A 22,308-nucleotide genomic window follows, 5' to 3' on the forward strand; every position below is an offset into this window, starting at 1 on the left:
TATTTAATATTTTTGTCCAGCCAGTCACTCAGAACCCATTTTTGTCATGTTTGAGTCACTTATAGCCACCACCTTCAGCTCAGGAGGACGCTAACAAGTCGAATGACCTGATAGATGTTTGCTGAACATGGTGGTTAACATCAGCACCTATTAAACCAACACAAAGACCCTGTTTTGTGTGGGCTGCTCGATACCATGAAGGAAGACCTCTGAACATCTCAGTTTTTATACATCTTAATACATTCTCAATCATCCAGGTAAGTAAATCTCCAAAAGTTGATTCTGTTCATCTGGACGTAGCGTTTTCAGTGGGAGAAAGTTTTCGTCACTTAAACAAGTGACTGCTTCGGTCTCAGCTGACTGCAGCTTTCCCCAGTCTTATACAGTACATTTGCAAAATGACTGAAACCAGCTCACTGAAGGAATAATGGGCTGGGAGGTCAGTTCCTTAATCTTAATTATGCAAATTCTCATGACCACTGATCAAAGACCACTGATCAATGGCCATGAGTACCATTCTCAGAGAGTTGGGGAATGGCTGCAATCACAGCTTTGTAAGATGGCGAAAGATGTACCCTTAGGCCCCCTCCTCGATTCAGAGATGACCTCCTTGACTCCGCTTAAACCAGCGTTCCTCCCTATCCAGGATGTTACATCCTCATCATTGAAACAGTGTCCACTGCCCTGTAGGTGTAAATAGACTGCAGAGTCCTGGCCTGATGAGGTAACTCTTCTATTTATAAGATTGAGGAAACCTGCAGTCAGCTGAGACTGAAGAAGTCACTTGTATGAGTGACGAAACGTTTCTCCCACTGAAAATGATACGTCCAGATGAACAGAATCAACTTTTGGACAGTTTTTATACACAAACACACAAGCAAACAGTGTTTTATGTGCTGTCATCTGTACCGTTGCTTCAAATAGAAATGTTTAAAAATTCTATACAGATTCTGTGGCTACGAAGCAAAAATAAACTCCCTCCGGGCAGAAGTGGCCATTTTTGTATGTGGGGAGAAAAAAAGAAGCGGCTTCCAGAGAGTGCTGCCCGAGGACAAATTCAGACAAAAGCACCACTGTCAGTGATTCAAAATGGGACAGACAACACTGGATTGTATGTCAGATTTACACAAATCCTCATAAGCATCAACGGGAGAGACGAATTCCAGTTTAACAAAATGTACATGTTTAAATTAATCACCCCTGAGTGTTTCTCAGTTTTTAGTAGATGATGAATGCAGACACAGTAAACAAACTCTTACTGCAAAACAACCATTTTATTGCAATACACAGGATTTCTTTCTTCTGCTGCGCTCGCTGCCTGCCAGGCACATCGACACGGGGGAGACAGGCTGGCACCAGAACACCACAGGTCTGCCCCGAGATGAGTGTGAAAATGTGATTATCATCGAGCCCACCTGGACTTCAGGTAGGCCGCACGCTTGTCCAGAGTTCACTTTGTCTTCAAGCCGTTTTAATTTAAAACATAAACTGAGGCCTACCCCAAGCTCAAAGAAGGCAGATTATGTTCTCAGATAAAGCAAGCAATGAGGGCGAAGCAGAGAAAGTACCTGCACAATACATTCACATAAATCAAAATGGAATTTCTTTGAGGACACAGAAACATCTGGGGAGTAAACAGCTGTTTCAATTCCTAGTCACAGATTGTGCTCTGTTGTACACGTTTTTAGTAAGGCATAATTAACAAAAAGGCTAGAGAGATGAAAGGATGCCAAGCTTATATCAGGCCTCAGTCACATGGATTGTTTCTTAAATTCTGAAATTAAGTGGTCATCCAATAAAGATCTGGCACTTCATAAATTAAACTGATGAGAGGCTGTGTTCACCCCAGAAAGCTCCCAAAAATTTGGGCAAATGTCTGCTGTGAAGTTTTTAGCCAAACCAAATTGCAGGTCAGTTTTAAATCTGAAAATTGTGCAAGTATGCCAAACTCTAAACCGTTCTTGAGATGCAGAAAAATTACACACAAAAATTAGATGATTGTGCCTCCAGACAAATTACTCTTACAAATGCTTGTAACACAAACAATGAAAACAGTAACTGCAAAGTTGAAACCAAACTGTGTTACAGTTAAAGTGATAAGGTGACAGCTAACCATTCAGCTGACTCATTGGTGATTGTAATGATTGCAGGTTTCATTATAGAAGAATATCAAGGAGAAGACAGATGGCAGGAAGTCAAAAACGAGGGATGAAAGTGCAAGATGTTGAGGACAACTTAGGAGCCCAGGCGTCAGGTGTGAACAACAACAATAACTGGGCTGTATTTAGGTGTACAGATCACATTCCATCAAAAGAGCAGTGTAGGAATGAGAGAAGATTAACAGGGGAGCACACAAAGAGGTTTATGGACACAAATTCGGAGAGGTGGCACGCTCAGCTGATCAGTAGAACACCACACTAGATTTTCCTCCAGGAGGGTTGAGGACCCTGTTGTGGGAGCGAGGCTTGGGTCCCAGGTGAGGCTCGTGGTTCTTCGGCGAAGTGTCATCAGGAAATGAGGAAGGTGTGGGTTCAGGCTCCGAGGGTGCCGAGACAGCAGCGGCAATGGCAGCGGGTGGCTCTTCCTTAGCTGGTGCATCGACTGGGGGTGCAATTTCTTCTTTCGCCTCAGGCTGACTGGCTTTGGCTTCAGGAGCTTGAGGAACTGAAACAAACACACTGACATGTGATATCAAATTGGACACAGCCACCGTGACCCGACCCCCTGGTTTTTGCACTGTATGTGTTGTGTGTAGTGTGATGGACACCACCATGTTGATTTTTTGGATTCAGAAGTGATGATCATTAGACGAGAGCATGGAGTACCAAATTATAATCTAAAGCCAGAAAGCTTGAGTTCATGTAAGACACCACAAGCCCTGCCGTTTTCAAGTGCAGTTCACTAACTAACAGAGGAGGGGGAAATCACATATTTGTTACATTTGAGATCTAAGTGAAACTAGTAAGCTTTTAAAAAAAAAAAAAAAGAATTGCAGAGATTGAGGATAGTTTATTGAGACTATCACATATTTTTATTGTTTGCATGAAGCTATATGCAGTTAAGCAGTGGAAATGCACAGATGAGAGCATAAATAGACTCAATTTATTTTTCTCTCTCATTAACTGAAGACTGATTAAAAGTTTAGGGTGTAAAACTTAGAAAACGGTACAATATGATTAAATCTGATCTGTCTGAACAGCAAGGCTTAGCAGAGGTAGTTTAATAGTATAATGCAAAGAAATTATACACAAAGAACATGTACAGTACTCACCTGGTGATTCAGGTTCAGGTCCCACACTTAGGTTGTCCTGTATTAAAAAAAACAAAAAAACAAAACAGTAAAGATAAGGAAGAAAGAAAAAAACCCCACAGGTGTTCTTGTTTCACTGCACACAGTTAAAATTGAAATTAATAATGTTAATGGGTTAATGTCAAATGGACATGAGAACAGGACAAGAAAGTGCAATTATTATACATGACTGCATACATTTCTTTAGTTTTAAAGGTCATAATGGTTATGTTTGCCACATTTTTTTTTACTTTTGCAAATAATCTGAATGACCCTCAGTACCTACAACTCAAAGGTTACCAATATCAGGACCTTTGTTGAGTCATTAAACAATGTGCTAAAGCTAGAGGTGGCTTCAGGCTTTCGTGCTGACTTAAACACACCTTTGCTGATTAGTAATCACAGACATCTACAATAACAGGCTGACATCAGCCAGGTTTGCAGTCACTATCTATGCAAATTAGAGATCATCTCTGAGGTTACCGTACCACCGGTCTCACTGGAGGCACAGACAGGTAGGTGTTAGGGTGGGGCTCAGTTAGTGTGTATTTATTAGAGATTATTATTGAAGTGCTGCCTGTCGCAAACCTATGTATTCCTCACTAAAGAGACTTTTTTTTTTGCACAGGCTTGGAATAAAAATGTTCTGCAACTCATAAAATACAAGTCAAAAAGTACCTTTGGCTTATTTGGGTGGCTTCGGCTTGGACTTTGGGCAGGTCCCGTGCCTGCAGGCCCAAATATGTTGCTGGTTGGTCCACCTGGTGGCATGGGTCTCTGTGGTTGAGCAGCAGGCTCAGATTCACCAAATATTCCACTACTCTTTCCACCTATAAAAGATTAACCAACATACCATATAGTGACACGATCTTCAGCAATGGTAAAAAAATAAAATGCAATTTCTGTGTCCATTTCATAAAGAGTCACTCTTCTGTACCAGATGTAGCACATACCCAGTTTAGTTTTGCATACTGTGTGCACTTGCTAAATGGCAAGAATGTTCTGACCATTTCAGAGAAAAATATTTATGACCATCAGGGCAATCAAGTACCCTGAACTGTAAATAAACCCAGCTATACCAGAGTAATATGAGCAGGTGTATTATGTGCAGGCACAGAGAACAGCCAACATGTTTACAGTGGAAATTTAACATTGTAGTAATAGTTTTCACACTCTGAACATGGATTTGCAGAGACAGAAAAGCCAAAGCATCAGCCACCAGCAGGTTAATCTCACCTGGAGGATTGGAGCGTTTCGGTGCACTCTGGGCTTCCTCTGGTGGAGCAAAAACTTTGGAGGCCATCTTATTGGGTCTTTTTGATGCTGCAGAGTCCTCTTCATAGCCACCAAACAGATTGCTGGAGCCACCTCCAGGAGGCTGCAACACCCTACAGATTAACATACAAGTTAAATCTTTAAATAAACAGAATGCGGATTCATGTTTACAGTCTACTGTTACTGTCATGTCTTACATTCAAAGACTTGTAGGAAACGTTAAGTAACCGGGCTATAAATATGTTAGCTGGGCCAACTGAGCTAAATAACAGGTTACTTGATTATAGACTCGGGAATGGCGCCATATACGCATGGAAACCATTGTCTGCTATAGATTATATCAGACAGACGCTTTACTTTCTTTCGTTATTGAAAGTTTGATCATTCTACTTGGGGGAGCTGATCCGGAAACTGGTGCTTTCGAGATTTAAAAAAAAAAAAAAAAAAAAAAAAAAAAAAAAAAAAAAAAAAAAAAAAAAAAAGCACCCGAACCTCTTGCTATAAGGAAAGTGTGACCATAACGCCTCTGTTGGCGGATACAAAGAAGAGCCTTCCGAGGAGCATTTCACACTTCCGCAGGCGCAGTAGACAACGCCTGAATGGCTAGCTCGAAAGCTATCATGACTAACAAGTTTGCTAACTCAAACCACTGCAGCTCCACTTAAGCGTCCACCCAGACATTTAAGCTTTCTGGGAGCACTGCGTGTTCGAGATATGCTTAAAGAAATTAGTGGAAGGAAAAAAAAAACCTACGAAGTTCTGACAGGCAACGTTATACTAAATTCTGGGCTGCTAACTGTCCGAGCTCCTGGCTGCAGTCGGAATAAAACGTTACTGGCGGCTCTTATTCGCACATAACCAAGCCGCGCAGCTGTTGTCTTTACCTTGAACTCGGTTTCGAACCACTATCCAACCCTTGAAACATGTTAGTCGAAGTCATGGTGGCTCTGTTTTGACCCTTCAAGTTTCCGAAGACAACTTCTTCGTCAGTTTGCCAACTGGACGACGAGCGAGTTCCCCCCTCTGCCTGCGCGTGCCCGGCTCAACTCCGTAGTGAAGAATTTCGAGCCCACCCAACTATGACACAGCGGATTATAACTGGTCCTCTGCCAAGCTGAGGTGCGCTCGTTTCACTGCACCCAGACTCCCATTACGAGTGAAAGACTTTGGAGAAGCAACTGTGCATTGTTCCCGGAACAGCACTGAGGCTATAGTTTTCTTATTTAAATATGATTTACACGGCTGTTTAATTATGGCAATAGGTTATACACATCTTCTACAAAAGCAGGAAAGTTTCGCCTTGTGAGTCTCAAAAACGCTTTAAACAGTAGTAGACATGGACTAATTTCCACGTGTGCGCTTGTTTTATTCTTAAACAGATAAGTCTGAGATGATGATATCAACTCAAAACGTAGTGCTCAACACAGTTAGTGTTTTGTTTCAGTTCTTCTTAGACATGTGGGGTTTTTTTATACTCCAATACAAAATTCAAGCGCATCCTCTGAGTTCCGCCTACTGAATTGTTCGTCAAAATGTCAATCATTTTTTGGGCGGAACTTGTCTTACAGGACCAGAAATGTTAATTGCAGTGATAAACTATTGTTAAAACAAACAAAAAAAATTAATAGCTAAAAAAAGGGTTAGATTATATATCACCCAGAGTCGCTTAAAATGTTTAGTGTACTAGTCGGTAAACTTGGCGAGGCGTGACAGGAAGAGAATGACAATTGGTCTTTCGTTGTTAACTCTTCCACTAACAGTTGGCGGAGGTTTCTGTCAATCAAACTTTAACCGCCGACCTCGTGTTTTTTTAGCCAATCACAGTCTTTGTTTTTGTATAGTAATGGGCGTGTCTGCGCGCGCTGACAACGGGGCAGCTGGAGCTGTCATCGGTAGCAAGCTGGAGGTCTACAGTCAGCTAGCAATGCTAAATTGTGTCTCGTTTGGGAATACTACCAGCAATCTTCTGCTTTAGGTAAGCTCAGTAATATTTACCAATTCAACAACCTGTTTTGGACTCTGTACAAAATAGCCGTTATGCTAGGAGCAGTTTTATAACGTAAAATCTTGTTTGACTTGTTATACTGTTAATGTTAGCTAGCCAACAACAGCAGCCATGCTGGACATAGTAGCGGGCTATCCACGGAAGAAATATTTGACTACATTTAATATATTTTGCTATATCTACTTACTAGCAACTGCTTGTAAACACCTCAAATTATTACACCACCGCACTTCCAAATACACGTGAAGCTTCCGATATAATATTATACTCGTGATGAGACTATTACAGCTGCTAAGTAGTTTTTAATGTAACACTGCTGTGGGACGCGAGTAATGTCATTTAGTGAAGTAAAAAGAGAACCGCGGTGTCAACTCAGATTGCACTGAAAGAAAATGATAAAACAGAATAAGTACAGCTATAGCTGTCCATCACTTGAAGTTTAAAGATCTTATTAAGCTCAATTGAAACATTAAATAGCTGAATCAATTATCTAAGGCTTTCATAAATTATTAATTCGTCTCAATTTGTGCCAGAATTGCCTGATAATCAGCTGTATGCTGACACGAACTGAGAGATTTAAATGCTGTGTGGCAAAAGAAGACATTCGTGATGTTTCCCCATACTAAAGCTGCCCAGGTCTGATTTTTTTTTTTTTTTTTTTTTTTTGTCGTCCTTAAGCACTGGACATCCCCTCTCCTGATTATTCAGCAAGCATAAAATTAAGTTGTGGGAAAACAGTAGAGCACATAGGATAAGAAACTCTGCAGTGTTTACACATTTTAACACAAGTGCAGCACCCCTTCTACTCCTTCAGCTCCTTCTACTCAACGTGTACTTAAAGCCACGTCCTGATTTTCCTCACGTGCCATCGTGTGTATTTATGAGGGGCTGTAGTATTGCTGGCAATTAATAACATTATCATGGCAAAGGTTTGAGCATAAAATGATTTCTTTTGCAGGCACAATTTCTGCTTATGATGACGTAGTGTGAAGCGAAGTCCACTCACAGCCTAATAAAACTATACCTGCTTATATCAATTCAAATGAGCTCAACCGACACGGGCTTTTTGTAAATTATTATCCATCAAAATGCAGTTAAATATCTCGTGTTTGCGGCTGGTTTTGTGTCATTTATGTCTCGTTGCATGGAAAGCATTGAGTAATGTTGTTGGTGATAGAAGAGACAGTTGAACTGCGCAGAGAGTTCAGCTCAGTCGAATCAGGAGCAAGGAGAGGGCATAAAAGCGGAGCGATCGCTCTCGGCTTTATTATGCTCAATTTGACCACTAATTGCCAGTCTAACCGCTCGGACCCATGGTGAAGAGAAAGAAGACATCGTCTACTACAGAGGAGCACCAAAATGGGTAAAATTAGGTTTGAAATAAACACTTTATTTAGAGGTCGAAGGCACCGAGGGGGTTTTCGTTGTCGTTTCTGCAGGGCGCTAAACTGAAAAGCGGTCGCTTTTGAATTCAGTTTAAATTAAATCGTCATTATTGGCCATTAGAGCGGAAAGCTACTCGGAAAAGCATCGCTGGCAGTCTTCTAACTGCTTCAGTTGTTAAATCTAATTTATCTCAAGGCATGAAATGCATATATTTGGTGTTGTTTTGACGGGACTGAAGAGGGGATTTGAAACAAACAGCGGCGGCCATGTTGAGAGACAGTGAACGTCGTCTTTAGAAGTTAATTTTGCACATCGCTTTGCTCCTAATGTGACGAATTTTGTGTAATTGTGTTGTGGCAGCATGACACCGGGCTCCAGGGAGGGGATCGGTGTCGATGGGAGGAGGAATCCGTCCAGAAAGCCCGACGGTTGCGACGAAGAGGAGAACGGAGAGCAGGCGAGCGAGGAGCGCAGTACAAAGGGAGAGGACGGAGTGGAAATTCTTAATCCATCAACCACGGGTCTCGGCTCCGGTTCAGCCCCGGTCCTTCCTGCTTCTGCTCCGAACCGAACCGGACCAGGCTCGACCCAGCTTCCCCAAATATCAGCTGAGCCCGGCCCTCCGGGCCCCGACCAGCATCATTTTCTCCGATCAAGCGTTCGACCTCCGAGCAAACGGATACGGAAGGATTCAATCGGCTCCTCCATCAATGGACATGGCGGGGCAAAATCGAAAGGTAAGTGAGTGACCAGCTCGGGAAAGAGTGTGTACAGGTGGGATCAGGAGAGATTGGGGGCTGCGCTGTCAGTTTTAGTTTTCTCTGTCGGTGCTTGCAGTGTGCTTGTCTGTGATGCCGTTGTGTTGCCGTGTATCCCCTGTGGGCCACTTGCTGGGTTGTACTCTGGGTACATTTTTTGGCTGCTCCAGCCCATGTTGCAACACCATCCTGTACACCACTTATGCTGGGAAAAAAGAAGCAAAAATCAGGAGAGGCCAGAAGTTAGATTTTAATTAAGATGTCACTTGATTGTTTTTGCAGTTTCTTGGAAACTGGCAGCAATAACAATAAAGGCACGGTGTTGTTATCAGCAGGAGGAATAAATCACAGGCTTAAAATGGACCTGATATCAGGACAGGAAAGGGACATTACTGAACAGGGTTGCTTACAGTTCTTTTGTCTTTTTTCTTATTATTTTCTTTTGGGACTATATAGGAAATTGGACTAGAATGGTGTTGCAGTTTTCAGCCAATCATTTCATTGACCCACAGATTTAGCCTAGGCTACCTTTGTTTTGTTTTTTTTTATCACCCCCCTTTTACAACAAATACCAGTAAAGCAGAGATTGTAATTTATTTGCCATTATTCAGTTTTGGTTTTGCAAATAATCTGAATGAGCCTCTGTAGTAACTCAGAGGGTGACTGATATCAGGAACTTTCTAAACAATGAATCAAAGCTAGAGATGACTTAAGGCTTTCAGGATGACTTTTAAACACAATGAAGGATTCCCCTGTAGGCTACCAATCACTAATAGTATTGTATTTGCTAAGTGTGAGCTGGTTGGTGTCAGTTTATCTATGCAGACGAGGCATTACCTCCTGGGTTTCCACACTACCTGTCCCTCTGGAGGCACAGACAGCTTTGGGTGGGGCTGAGACTTAGTAAGGTGGTGGTGGTTTTTGAGTTTGTTAATGAGGCTATGCCACCCAGTAATCTGTGTGTTCCTCATTGAAAAGTGGAATTTATTTGGAAAAATATTTCAGTACATTATACATCTGTGATTTTAATTTGTACATTTTTCCTTTTAAAATTGCTTTGTCCACAAAACAGCAGCCATTGATCAGATCAGAAACAATATTATTTACTTGTGTATCCTTTGACAGGTATGACTGGTGGATTTTTGTTGTTTGAAACAGAAAAGCTCTGATTGTCTCAGAAACTATATTTAGATTGAGCACAAACGTTTGACTGTCTGACTAAGAAAGCCTCACTTATTTTTATGTGATGCTATATCGGTGCACTTCTATTTTGAAGGCGACACATCTAGGTTATTGTCTGTGAGCCAGTCACATGCTTGTGTTTGCAAATTAACACCCATTTGGGCTAAAAAACAAAACAAAAAAAACAAAACACTTTTTTTTCTTTCTTTATTTTTTTTTATAATGTAGCACAGTACTGCAACAGCAACTCTCTGGGTGCTCCTGCTAATGTCTCCTGGTGTTGTGCACAATGCTGGGCCAGAAAACTTGGCCAGTGGAGCCCACCATGAGTTGGTTTTGGAACTGTGTAATGTAGACCTGACCATAGGGACTGATTGCTTTTCCTGTCTCCTTGCCAGAGCTTAACCACAGAGAGGGAAGCTCTGCAGGTTCTGTGCGCTGTAATGGCAGTGGGTGGCTTTGTGTGCATGTATTTTAACATCTCGCAAATCACACACCTCAGATCAACCTTTTTTCGTTATGACATAAAAAACAGCCAGGGTGGTGAGCTGATATTTAAGTTGTGCCTTTCCTCTGAATGTTTCTGTGTTAAAACAGGGGCAGAGAATGGCTCCTCTTCCCAGGGTGTGGTGGGACAGACCGGGCCTGTGGTCAGCTCCACGGGGGGAGTATCCAAGACCTCCAAGGGCCAAGGGTCTACAGAGAAGGAAGAACAAGCTGGTAACCAGAAAAGAGCCCGTCGGCAGTGGGAATCCTGGAGCGCCGAGGACAAAAACAGCTTTTTTGAGGGTCTTTATGAGGTAAAGCTTGCAACAACCTTTTACCAAGTTAAAAGTTTACCATGTGTAGATCTTTTGACGTCGTAGATTCACGGCTGCCCTCCTTTGTTCCCAGCACGGGAAGGATTTTGAGGCCATCCAGAACAACATTGCAATGAAGTACAAGAAGAGAGGCAAGCCAGCAAATATGGTGAAGAACAAGGAACAGGTCCGCCACTTTTACTACCGAACTTGGCACAAGATCTCCAAACACATCGACTTCGCTAACGGTGAGTTGCTTTTTTTCTCTCTCTCTTAATTCACCTTGGAATTTTTGATCCCCAAATATGAAGTTTGTACACTGTAATGACTTTATCGAATGACGCCTCATAAAAATGTGTACAATTCATACAACAAGGTGATGTCTTAGGCTGATCTTAATTGGTTTATTTTAGGTTTGTGTTTAGTTGTTTCAGTTATGCTACTTACTGCAGACACTGTGAATGAGAAGTAAAGAAGAGATGCTGTTAAACAGCCACATATATTATTATTTTTTCCTACAACAGAACTCACACTGACATTTTTGTTTTTTAGCAAGCAAAACATATGTTAAAGAAGTTCACCAGATAAGCTGGAGCTCTTTTCCCCTACAAAAAGCACCCAGTGTTACTCTCATGTTATCTTTATGTAGCACGCACAGGCCTCCACCAGTGTTGTGACTTGTGCTTCCTTTCCTTCTCAGTGTACTCCAGGGTGTTAAAGAAATCTTCCCAAGAACTGTACGGCCTCATCTGCTACGCCGAGCTTCGCAAAAAAGTTGGAGGATGTAAGTGAGGGCTGTGAAAGTGCTTGGATGCAATGTAGACTGCGTGTGTTTTGCTGTTTGTTCTGCTGGTTGTGGACACAGGGGATGTGATTAAACTCCAGATGATCCCTGTGGCTCGGGGCAGTTGCCCCTGAGGAGCATGTCTTAACTAGCTGTCTTGTGTTTTGTCTTTGACAGTGATGGATGATAAGAATGTGGCAAAGCTGAACGAACTCATCCAGCAAGGGTAAGTCTGTGGCAGAAGCTTTGGCTAGTGGGTTTACGTACACATCTGGGATTGTGATACTTTAAACTGATGCACTAGATCACATTTGGAAAGATACAGATTAGCACTTTGCTAGTATGAAAAACAAATCTGAGGGCTGAGTTGACAGTATGTAGTCAGATGCTTTCTCTGTGGCACGGCAAGGTTTAGAGCTTACAACATATATGAATAAAGATTCTTCTGTTCCACCAGGGCCACCACCGTGCGCTCTAAGGGGAGGAACCTGCGGATCAAAGCTCCAATGTGCCGAGCGTTGAAGAAACTTTGTGATCCAGATGGTGAGTATGAGCCTGCAGAAACCCAGCACACGCGTTACAGAACAAGCACTGAAAACCTCACTGATGGTGAGACTGGGGGGTTCACGGGGGCGGGGCTTTTTTACAAAAACCATGGCATCAAGTGGGCTGGTGGTGTTTCCATGGTAACTTTGGGTGCAAAGTGAGGAGGATGAAGGAGATGACTGTTCTGACCAGCTGTCATCAACCCCTCTGCTCAATAACACCCACTCATCACACTTACTGAAAATATTTGCTTTCATCAAGGGTAGAAAAAGACTGTCTCTTGTCATTGTTGTATGTAAATCTGTGAATGGATCCCACTGAGATTGATGGCTGCCTTTTCATTTTGTCGTGGTTGATTAAGTGAGAGAGCATAGTTGAGTTTATAGGTTTTGGGCTTTTCTTATAGTGGCTGAATCTGTAATTTTGTGTCCTGCAGGAGTGAGTGATGAAGAGGACCAGAAGCCGGTGCGTCTGCCCTTGAAGGTGGCAGTGGAGCTCCAGCCACGCAGTAACCACTCCTGGGCCCGAGTTCAGAGTCTTGCCCACAACCCTCGCCTCAGGTCTGACATGGATAAGAACCACAATATATTTTCAAAAGCATAACATCCAAGAGTCGGAGAGATGTCATAACTTCATTAATTCATTTTCTATTATTATTTTATTTATTTATTTTATTAGTTCAAGCCATGGTGATGCAACAAAGCCTGAGCTAATTTAAGAACCTCTTCTTGGCTTCAGACTGCTTATTTCAGTTTGATGGTTTGCATGTTTTCCACCGTTTTCTGGGTCAGCTCTTGAGAAATGAAAGTAATAAAATTTCTGGGTTTTTTTTTTTTTGTGTGCAAATTAAATATGTGTGTATATGGTTTTTTTTTTAAGCTAACTCGTGAAATTTGAAAAGTGTAAACACCCTCAGACATGATGCTGTTCAAAGTTTAAACTCTATTTCTTTCATTTTTAATTTTTGTTCTCAGTTCAGTTTTCAGTTAGTGTTCAGACTGGGTTTGCTTCTTTTGAGGTTCAGTTTCGTTTTTACTGGTTTCAGTGTTAGGGTTTTTTTTTGTTTTTTTGTTTAATTATTATGATAATAAGGGTTATTTATCATGGGTAGGTTGAAGAAGGGTAAAGACTTTGTGAAAATGGCTGAATTACAGCAATGTCAGTATGCATTTGTTTGCAAACGTGACAAAACAAATATAGTAAAACTATACATTAATGAACATTTCTGTTTTATTTTAGTTATTTTTGGAGCACGTAGTTGGCGTTTTGATTTTTCCCACACAGGATTATTTCGGTTTTAGAAAACTCTATTAAATTTGATCCACAGTAGTCTAAGTGTAAAATGTAGAAGTAGTTTATGTCAGACGTATTCGACCTGGTAGTGTTGTATTTTGCAAAGTTGACATCAAATGTTTTTTCTGTTTTCTCAGGATGGTGGTGGAGCTCCACAGGAAAGTTTCCAGCCTCATAGAGTATCTGAAACAGAAGTGGGCTTATCATGACCAGCGGATTGTATCCTTTTTAAAAAAAAAACATTACAGTGCAATATGTATGCAAAACTCTTCAGAGTGTTTTTCATTCCTAGTGTACATATTAGAAATGTACTGCTCTAACATGCTGCTTTCTGGGGCATATACCAGCTTGTGTCGAATATAAACTGGTCCTTAACGTTGAAAACTCAGCTTAAGAGTCTCATGGAGAGAGAGGCTCTAGAAGGCAACCAGACCAGCACAGCCTCTCCCAGCATAACTCAGAAGGAAGAACTTTTTCTTTTTCCAGCTGAGAGCTGCACATTGACTACACTGCCTGGGGTGGCACGTGTGGTTCACTCCAAAGCCTCCTGCACTGTCCATTGGATCGAGAGTGGCAAGAGCCGACCTAATGCCAAGGAGTTGCCAGCTGCCCAGATCCTGGGCATCCATGCAGCTCCACAACCTCGAACTGGCAGCAAATCTGGGCGGGGAAGCGCTGCTGTTGCTGGTGCTTCACTGACTATAACGGGTGATGCTCGTCGAACTGAAACCCCCAACCCTGATCCATCAGCAGACAGTTCTGCAAAGGTAGAGGAGAAGAGACTTCAGTCCCCTTGTGTCCCAGTTTCCTCTCAGCAGACTGTCAGAGAAGAGGGAGATGGGATGGGATCTTCTGATCCAGGAAAGGCCTGCACTGGCGTTGAGGTCAGTGGTGGTTTAGCCATGACCAGAAGCACGGACAGGTCATGTAGTGGTGCCGATGGCTCCGCTGAGCAGTACAAAGAGGAGCAGAGCACCAGCGCGTCTTCCTCGGAGGCAAATCAGCCTCCTTCAGTCAAACCTTCAGTGACTGGCTCAGACGAAGCCGTGTCGCAAGCTTCCCCACCAGCGACCAAAGAACGGGTCGTTGAGCAGATCAGAGAGGAAGGCTGGAGCGCCCGTGACGCAGAGAACGTCACCCTGGCCGAGCTGTACCTGATGTTTGGGAAGCCAGGCAAGCTGCAGCTGGAGTACGAGTGGCAGCCGGTCACAGCTCCACCCAGCAACTCAGAAGAGGGACAAGCCTCAGTGCAGCCAAAGCCCGACAGGACAAATCGAGTTTTGCGCTGCTTACTCAAGCTGGTTTCCACTGAAGTCAACCCCAAACCTCTGGTAAGTTTTCCCTTTTCTGTCTTCCAAGATTGTGGCCTGGTGTGTTGTTTAAATTACAAGTTGAAACGATGAAAAATGTGTAATTATCAGTGGCATTAAGGCTTAAAATTAAACATTTTTAAGATGCAGCAGTGTGAAGAGTTTATATTCCGTACAAAGCCAGCTGATGAAAAACATGTTACTGGTTATGTACTATGAACACCACAGGTTTTTTTTTTTTGTTTTTTTTTTTTTTGTCTTTTTCAATGAAAGTGCTATTTCGAGATAGGAGCATATCATGTGTCTTTTCCTTCAGGCTCCAGAGCTGTGCTCCACAGCCACATCACCCCTCAAGACCTATCAGGAGGAGCAAAACCAGGTCCTCACACCTCCGGCGAAGGGTCCTGTTGCAGGCGCCCGTAGCCCCAGCTGTGGGCGGCCGCAGGCGTCTTTGCGCATGCCCAAGTTACAGCTGCCAAGTGCTGGAGGTATTTATGTCTCTCTCCTGCTGGCTTTTGTGATAAAGTCTTTTCTGTACTTACAGTGCTGTAGTTATTAAACAGCGAGAAGTAATTATGCAGCACCGATGCTTCCTCTTTAGAAGTTGTCTTCAAATAGCTGCCTTTCCTGATGTGGCACCACATCTGTTTCAATCCTGTTCAGGTGGGCGCAACCTTCCCCGCTCTCTGCTGGGTTCTACTGCAGTTGGCGAATCAGAAAGCAGCGTGTTCGCAGTACCCACCACGCTGCCACCCAACAGCTCACGGCACAACCGAATGTTCTCCCCTAACAAAGAGGCAGAGCTAGCCTTCAGACAGCAGCTCGACTCGATCAGTGTAAGCCAGAATAATGCATCATTTTTTGTTTATGCCAACTGTACAAAGACATAATTCATGTATTAACGAGCATTAATATGTGCTTTTTTCTTTTCTTTTTCTCACAGATGCAGTCAGATCTTTTCCTTTCTAGACAGAGAAAACCTCGGAACAGACAACTTCGCAAACCACTTGTAGTTCAGGTGAGAGCAAGATCATTATCCATTCATCAGTTCTGGGCTTGGTTGGGTGGAAGGCGGGTTTTCCTAAGTGTGTTTTTGTTTGGCCACTTCTTTCTCGTTCACAGCGAACACTGCTGCCCAGAACTACAGGAGACACTCCTCAACACGTCTGCTCCTTCTCCATCCTCTCCAACTCCTCTGCCACAGGTACTCCTCAGATGGCAGGACAGAACGATAGAATATGTCGTCAGCTGAGGCTGGAAATGTTTAGGGCGTAGTTTTACAGTATGCATTAATGAAATCACAGCTAAAAACGATTTCTCTTTCTCAGCAAGACCCTCTGGTAATTGTCTGCTCTCTCACTTCCTGTTTCTTCCTTCAGGAACTGGATCTTTCCGGCCGATCCATCCCCGACTAGCTCCTTCCTCTCGCTCTGTCCAAACTAAAACAACCCCAGCAACATCCAGCTCTGCGGGGGCCAGCCAGCTCTCTAGTATGGACTTCTTCTGTTATCTACTACATTTTTCTGTTTTATTGAAATATTGATAAACTCTACACCAAATATACTGCAAAAAAATTACATATTGTTGTTTTTATGGGGTCAACAACTTTGCTTTTATAAGCACCCAGTTTCACACCTTGGCTCAGGCGATTAGAGGATCATCAGGGGTCCTTTTGTCCCTCTGTGGGGGGATACTCCCACTAGGTTTAAATCTGGGACTCCCCACCATTTGACCTTAGAACTGAAAAAGCTTCTCGGATGAGAGGTGAAACGTCTTCAAGTAACTTAAAGAAGTCCAGACGCTTTTCTTTGTAAGCTCCTTTGACTACGATGACCTGGATGACTGAGAACCTTCACAGACATATTTTATAAAATTGCTTAAAAACATATTTAAGGTCCAAGTTGTATTTGTGTAAGATTCCTGTGTCAAAATCTAGAACTCTGAAAAGATCAGTGGCAGACAGTATTTCTGTGCAGACGACAGAAGCAAAAACATTTTTCCAGAAGACCTTGGACCATCCTTTTTTTTTTTTTTTTTTTCTTCCTGCTCTGCTCTTCACATGCTGTTGCTGTTGATGCTTATCAGGAGTGATATGACAAATCTCTCATTTGCCTGAACTGTTAATACTTTCAGGTGCCATTGACCTGGCAGCTAAGTCTGCAGGCATCATCCCAGGCAGTCCCTGTCGGGAGGTGGATTCTTCCACTGTGGATAACAGCGCTCTTCTCGCCACCACTCCCATTGCTGATGCTGAGCCAGACTCTCAACTCCACCAGCAAAATGTTCCAGAGGTCAGAGACAGACACACACACACACACACACACACACACACACACACACACACACACACACACACACACACACACGCTAGAAGCCTCCTTCATTTGATGTCTCCTCCTTGCCTGTGGCATTAGAATAAATGCTATTGCCCATTACCATCTTGGAGTGTTACATTTAAAACGGTCAGTTTTTGATTTATCTTACTTTAATGAAAGTTATTGCTCACTCTAATGATTTTCTGTTTATCTGTGCGGTGTAGGCCAGGTTTTGCATAATGTTTTTCTTTTTACTGTGCATCTGTCGTACAAGACTTCACAAATGATTTAGTAATTTTTATAGATTTTCTTTGTAGACATTATTCTTGCATACAGTTGTCATATTCATGATCACCTGTTTATTTGTCTGTTACGGTTTAAAAACAAGCTGCTCCAAACAGTTTGCCCTGATGGGATTAATAAAGCTATTTGTATCGCCATCAGGGCGTTTCCTTGCTCACAGTGGACCTTTGTGAGGGAACACTTGGCTTAGTTAAAGGCAGTGAGTCTGCGTAACCTCATTTGTTTTCCAGTCGTAGCTGATCACCATTTGGTAAAGAAAATTGTCAGCTATGCTTGAATAAATGGTTTAAAAAATGTGATGTGCTAAGTTAAATCGCTCTTTCCATAGAATGGCGTACCACCTCCGTCTCCTGGAGTCACCGGCGGGGGAGACTCACTCCTCTCTCCCCCGAGCGTTGCCTCGCTCCTTGATATCTCACTCCCAGGCCCTCCTGAAGAGGCTCTAACCCCCGGAGAACCTCAAACGCAGATCAGCGACTCCATCATCGAGCTTGCCATCAACTCCACACATTACGGTGCGTGCACGTGCAGACGTCTTACCCGAGCCATATTGACACGAAACTGCTAAATAAAGCTTGATGATGTTTGTTTAGTGAAATGGAAAGTGAGAGTAGGTTAGAAAGGTTTTGTAATTTCCACTGAGGTCAGCTTTGTGGCTCCACAGCATTAATTCCTCTGCAGGTTGTGGAAAAGAGTGCACGTTGACATCCAAGCAGCTAAACATCTGAGCCTGCTGAGTTTAATCGCTGATATCTCATTTCTGTTTGCCTGCTGCACTGCAGGTGAGGAGGCTGCTCTCTCTCCAGCCAAGCTGGGCAACAGCGACGGCTCCAAACTGCTGGCCTCGTCTCCCTCGCTCAGCCCATCCAGAGGCTGGATCCCTTCACCCAGCCACGACCCTCAGTGGTACCCCAGCGACTCGTCTGACTCCACACTGGGATGCCTCCTTTGTAAGAGTTTTTTTGCTTCCTTTCTCAAGAGTGTGCCAGAAGTTACATTTTAAGCCAAGAAGAACAGAATATTAAGTGGATGTATTTTTATCATTACTTCCCACTAAAAATGCTGCATACAGCAGCACGTGCAGTCAACATTTACAAAGATTTGTTTGTAAAATCCCCAATATTACTAACACAGCTGTATGATGAAAGGCCATTTACTCAGTCTTTTGCTCTTATTTTCCTTGCAGCCAGCATGGTCTCTCCTGATAAGGGCAGACGGACCACCCTAACCCCCACTGGCCCCTCCAGTGGCACAGCTCTACTCGGTCCTAGCCTCCTGGACTGCAATTCTCATGATTCCTTTCAATCCCGTGGCCTTCCTGATGTGGCAGAGGTAAGTAAATGCTTGTTGATTAAATGAAAGAAAGTTGTGACTGAGAAGCAACACTTGCCACAAACACAACACAGTCTGAATCTCAGCAACCAACATGTTATATGTTATTAATTAGTCTCTAAAATGTAAATGTAAAAACATCACTTCCCATTTTAAAAATAACCTGCATTTATATCCACTCTGAAAATGTGGTTCTTATCCCCTTTTGGATCTGTCCTGCTGTGCAAGTGGACTCTGACCCAGAGCCGGTTGTGTTAGGGACCACATGGTACCTTTTGGATAGATCAGCTTCTGGGCTGATCCACCAAATTTTAGGTGATTTTTAATGAAAAACTTGTTGAGTCACACCCTGAGATTCAGACACCATACCTTTTGAAATGCTGACAGCATTTAATATCTGAATCTCAGTCTGTGAACACGTTTCCATTTTTAGTGCTCTCTCTCGCTCTCTTGCGTGCTTTGATAGCGACTTTATGAAGAAATGAATCGGGAGTGTCAGTTAGCTGGTTCAGGTGTGGCAGGAGGGGATGAGGCAGAGAGAAGCTCTAAGTTTGTTAAAGATAACCTGCCAGTGAGCAGGTTTAGTTCAGATTGTGTTAAGTGATTCATCTCAGGGTTAACAAACGCAGACTTGTTAGCTTAAACCTGTTTCCTGGGATGGGGCCCAAACCTGCCTGGGAGGTGAATAGAGCCCGGTGACTGTTGCCTCCTGTGTTTGGACTAACACATCTGCTTTTTCAGTAAATAATTTAATTTCATTGACAGATATTGATGTGATGAACTTTCCCCCCCCCCCCTGCACTCTTGACCTAAAGCATGAAACTGTTCGAGGGATGTCTGGAAAAATCTTGTTTTTTGGTTTTTTTTCTCCTTCTTGGATTTGCCCTTGTTGTCAGTCTGAAAGCTCTTTGGTGTTGCTTGCAGATGGATTCTCAGCTTGCTTGTATGATGAGTGAGAGCAGCATAGACTACATCGCTCGCTTCAATGATCTGGCTCAGGAGCTCGCCGTAACTGAGCCCTCCATTCCACCTCCCTGAGGAAGACTCCACCAAGCCATGGTCATCTGTACCTCTAATCTACAGCCAGTTCCAGGCATTTCCACAGTTCCAGGAGAGAGAGACACAAACTTCTGGGCCCACACTTGGAAGCAGTGACTACTGCTAGAAATTCAAAACCGATTTGCAGCCAGCAGCTGCAAATTACCCCAACTTTTACCACGTCTGGTTCTCACACCTGTCGATAAGCAGGCCGGTCCTAAAAAGAGACCAAGGCAGAACTTTGCTCATGTTGTTGGTGACAAGAGGTACTGTAAGTGAGGAGAGGAGAGGTTTCCTCTCTGTCTTCTCCCTGTTTGGAGAAAGAAGACTGGGGAGAAAGGCCAACCCCATCCCCCCTCAAAGCCATCCATGGCCTGTTTGTAAAAGTGCAATAATAGGTGGTCAACCGTGACCATTGTTCAAAAGCGAGTTGCGTTGGTTTCACTGAACTGTTCTCTAAGGAACAATTCCCTTTAAATACAAACACTTTAGATAAAACAAATGAGTTTACAAAGATACAACCTCATGTACAGGAAAATACTATGCCATATCCGAACAAAATATCTGATCTTTCATGTCTCTTCCTGCTCTCGGTGTGTGAGTGCATGAATGTATCTGTGTGTGCGTGTGTATTAAAGGCTGTAAGGCTGACCGCTCAAAATGTGCAGTTCAGATCATCAGCTGGTGGCAAACAGCCACTGGACTGTGATTTTTATTAAAAGTAATGTCGGTGAGAAAGAGATACTTGGCATAGTTCAGTAGCAAAAGTGGAACAAAACAAAGTGATGTGTAGAAGTTCATTTTTCCTGTTGGCCTCCTTTTTTCTTTTCTTTTTGTTCCTCATCTCTTATGAGTTCAGGTGTTACAGATTGTGTTGTAGTCACACGTGTTTGGAATCGGGTTCTTCATTTCTCAAACCCACATTTAAAAAAACAAACAAACAAAAAAAACAAAACAAAAAAAACAAACAAATACAAATAAAAAATGGCAGCTTGTTGGTTGACTCCACTTGGGTAGCTCCACAGATGCTGAAAATGTTATTGGAATTATTTTATTGTTGCATTCATTTCTCATTAGTTTTGTGTGCAGAGATGCAAGTTCAAATATTGGATTTTGTTGCATAAACAGGAATACCTTTTTAGATATTTAAGCCCTCTTCACACGTGTGGTATTTGGAGACTGAATCAGAATGTTTTAAAGAGTCTGTGCTGACAGTGCTTATAGCCACAAACAGCATAATGTGCGTAATGTACTGTTCTTCATGGTTGTTGCGTCTGAATGAAAGCCTTGAGGAACGTTCACATTAAAACGTTTCCTTTGACTCGGCGCTTTCCCAGCTCCTCATTCGCAAGCTGCAATAGGGAGAATTTCCCTCCTGTATTGTAGATGTGAGCGTGAATTGCACAGGAAGGTTTTAATGAAGGGAGATGAACAACTCAAAAAGATGCGCGTGAGCGGCAGCACTCTGATGCGTGCCTGTCTGTTAACATACATTCAGGCTTGTGCTGTTTTAAAAGGTGACCTATCCAGACCTGAAGCTGCCAGATCAACAGCAAGGAGGGCGTGTCTTTGTTTACTTTTGCTGTCGTTTTCAGTAACGCTGACACAACAGGTGGGCGCTCTCTTGCCGACGCCATCGATTACAAGGAAATCTAACAATGTTGCTCATTTACTTTCCTTAGTTCTGTTGCTTTCTTGCCGTCCTAATTAGTTCAAACAAATTAGCTGGCTGCAGCCACACATTCATTTTGTTTGACAAACTAGAATTATGAATGTCCTGGCTACTATTGAGTTCCCAGTAGAAATACACTCCATAAGAGCGAGCGGTTAATTTAATGAAACACTAAAGCCATAGTTGACTCCATTTATTTTAATTTTTGTTTTTTATTATATGCCCCCAAATTACTTTCCTCTGACTAGTGGATGCTAACAAAACACTATGACTAAAGAGTGGCTCTTGCATGTTACAGAAGCAGACATCGTTTCTCTGAATTTTTCATGCAGTACAGACTCATTGCCTTCACATTTAATTTGATCAACCAGCATCATCTCTATGCAGCTGTGTGAACCCGTTTGGTGTAAACTGTTAGACCTCTTTGTCATTCCACAAACGAGATTGTAAGACGATCTAACAAATGTAAGCGCTCCTGTGGTGTTAGTTTGTGAACATTTGGAAACGCTTGATCTTGTCACACTAGATGATTCTTAATAAGGAATCCTATTGAAGGATGTATTTGTACAAATGGAAATTCCAGTATTCACTGCGCTTTTGTAACATAATGTAAATCATTATTTGGACTATTTATTGTTAATATTTCTGAGACAAGTGTTTTTTCTGTTTTAATTTAAGGTGACATCCAAGAAAGGAGGAAAAAAAATACTGTTTTCAGTTTGTAAAAGGTGTTTTATTCTGTGCATAAAGATAGTTATAAAAACCTGCCTGTTTTCTTGTATTCACTGTGTTTGGGGGATACACAGCAGTTCATATGCAAGCTTGTACAAAGTTCGGTCTTTGGCCTTGGGCTTGTTTCTGACAGGTTTGTCAGCTTCTCCAGAGATGGATGAGTGGTTTATCCGCACAGACTCCACACTGAATTCCTCGCTGCTCCCAATAAAAGTACAATCATGCTCCAATCCAGACGACACTTTAAAGTGACAAAGAATATTAGCCGGAAACAAAAACTCGACTGCA

At 42.7% G+C, this 22,308-nt stretch overlaps 2 protein-coding genes across 3 annotated transcripts; one reads left to right on the forward strand and one right to left on the reverse strand.

Moving 5' to 3' along the window:
- Nucleotides 1-1,255: 1,255 nt before the first annotated feature.
- jpt2 (Jupiter microtubule associated homolog 2) lies at nucleotides 1,256-5,621 on the reverse strand. Its single transcript, XM_085403567.1, has 5 exons — nucleotides 5,449-5,621; nucleotides 4,526-4,677; nucleotides 3,968-4,119; nucleotides 3,272-3,308; nucleotides 1,256-2,664 (listed from the first exon to the last, which is right to left on the reverse strand). Exons 1-5 carry the CDS (start codon nucleotides 5,502-5,504, stop codon nucleotides 2,402-2,404), a joined length of 660 nt encoding a protein of 219 aa, XP_085259693.1. The 5' UTR covers nucleotides 5,505-5,621; the 3' UTR covers nucleotides 1,256-2,401.
- A 661-nt stretch (nucleotides 5,622-6,282) lies between these two features.
- Nucleotides 6,283-22,195, forward strand: cramp1 (cramped chromatin regulator 1). 2 transcript variants are annotated; one of them, XM_085403565.1, is made up of 20 exons: nucleotides 6,283-6,539; nucleotides 8,316-8,692; nucleotides 10,493-10,695; nucleotides 10,790-10,943; nucleotides 11,396-11,479; nucleotides 11,657-11,705; nucleotides 11,937-12,022; nucleotides 12,462-12,585; nucleotides 13,456-13,537; nucleotides 13,708-14,649; nucleotides 14,945-15,116; nucleotides 15,292-15,464; nucleotides 15,572-15,646; nucleotides 15,751-15,832; nucleotides 16,008-16,118; nucleotides 16,762-16,919; nucleotides 17,575-17,761; nucleotides 18,029-18,196; nucleotides 18,433-18,578; nucleotides 19,503-22,195. In XM_085403565.1, exons 2-20 carry the CDS (start codon nucleotides 8,317-8,319, stop codon nucleotides 19,614-19,616), a joined length of 3,486 nt encoding a protein of 1,161 aa, XP_085259691.1. In that variant the 5' UTR covers nucleotides 6,283-6,539; nucleotide 8,316; the 3' UTR covers nucleotides 19,617-22,195. The 2 variants fall into 2 exon arrangements, with proteins under 2 accessions (XP_085259691.1, XP_085259690.1); XM_085403564.1 differs by lacking the exon at nucleotides 6,283-6,539 and adding an exon at nucleotides 7,728-7,932.
- Nucleotides 22,196-22,308: the final 113 nt, after the last annotated feature.

This window comes from Rhamphochromis longiceps, linkage group LG4, assembly GCF_057381845.1.
Source record: "Rhamphochromis longiceps isolate RC_006_pf linkage group LG4, R_longiceps_female_GT1.1, whole genome shotgun sequence".
Classification (NCBI taxonomy): Eukaryota; Metazoa; Chordata; class Actinopteri; order Cichliformes; family Cichlidae; genus Rhamphochromis; species Rhamphochromis longiceps.

Bases quoted from the DNA above. Each gene is read 5' to 3' on its own strand.
- cramp1 (XM_085403564.1), top strand. From the start codon at position 7,883: ATGGTGAAGAGAAAGAAGACATCGTCTACTACAGAGGAGCACCAAAAT. The intron at 12,586-13,455 runs GTCTGACATGGA...CTGTTTTCTCAG, and splicing joins GCCCACAACCCTCGCCTCAG to GATGGTGGTGGAGCTCCACA. The intron at 17,762-18,028 runs GTGCGTGCACGT...GCTGCACTGCAG, and splicing joins CATCAACTCCACACATTACG to GTGAGGAGGCTGCTCTCTCT.
- jpt2 (XM_085403567.1), bottom strand. From the start codon at position 5,504: ATGACTTCGACTAACATGTTTCAAGGGTTGGATAGTGGTTCGAAACCG. The intron at 4,678-5,448 runs GTAAAGACAACA...GTTAATCTGTAG, and splicing joins GGTTCGAAACCGAGTTCAAG to GGTGTTGCAGCCTCCTGGAG. The intron at 2,665-3,271 runs GTGAGTACTGTA...TGTTTGTTTCAG, and splicing joins ACCTGAACCTGAATCACCAG to TTCCTCAAGCTCCTGAAGCC.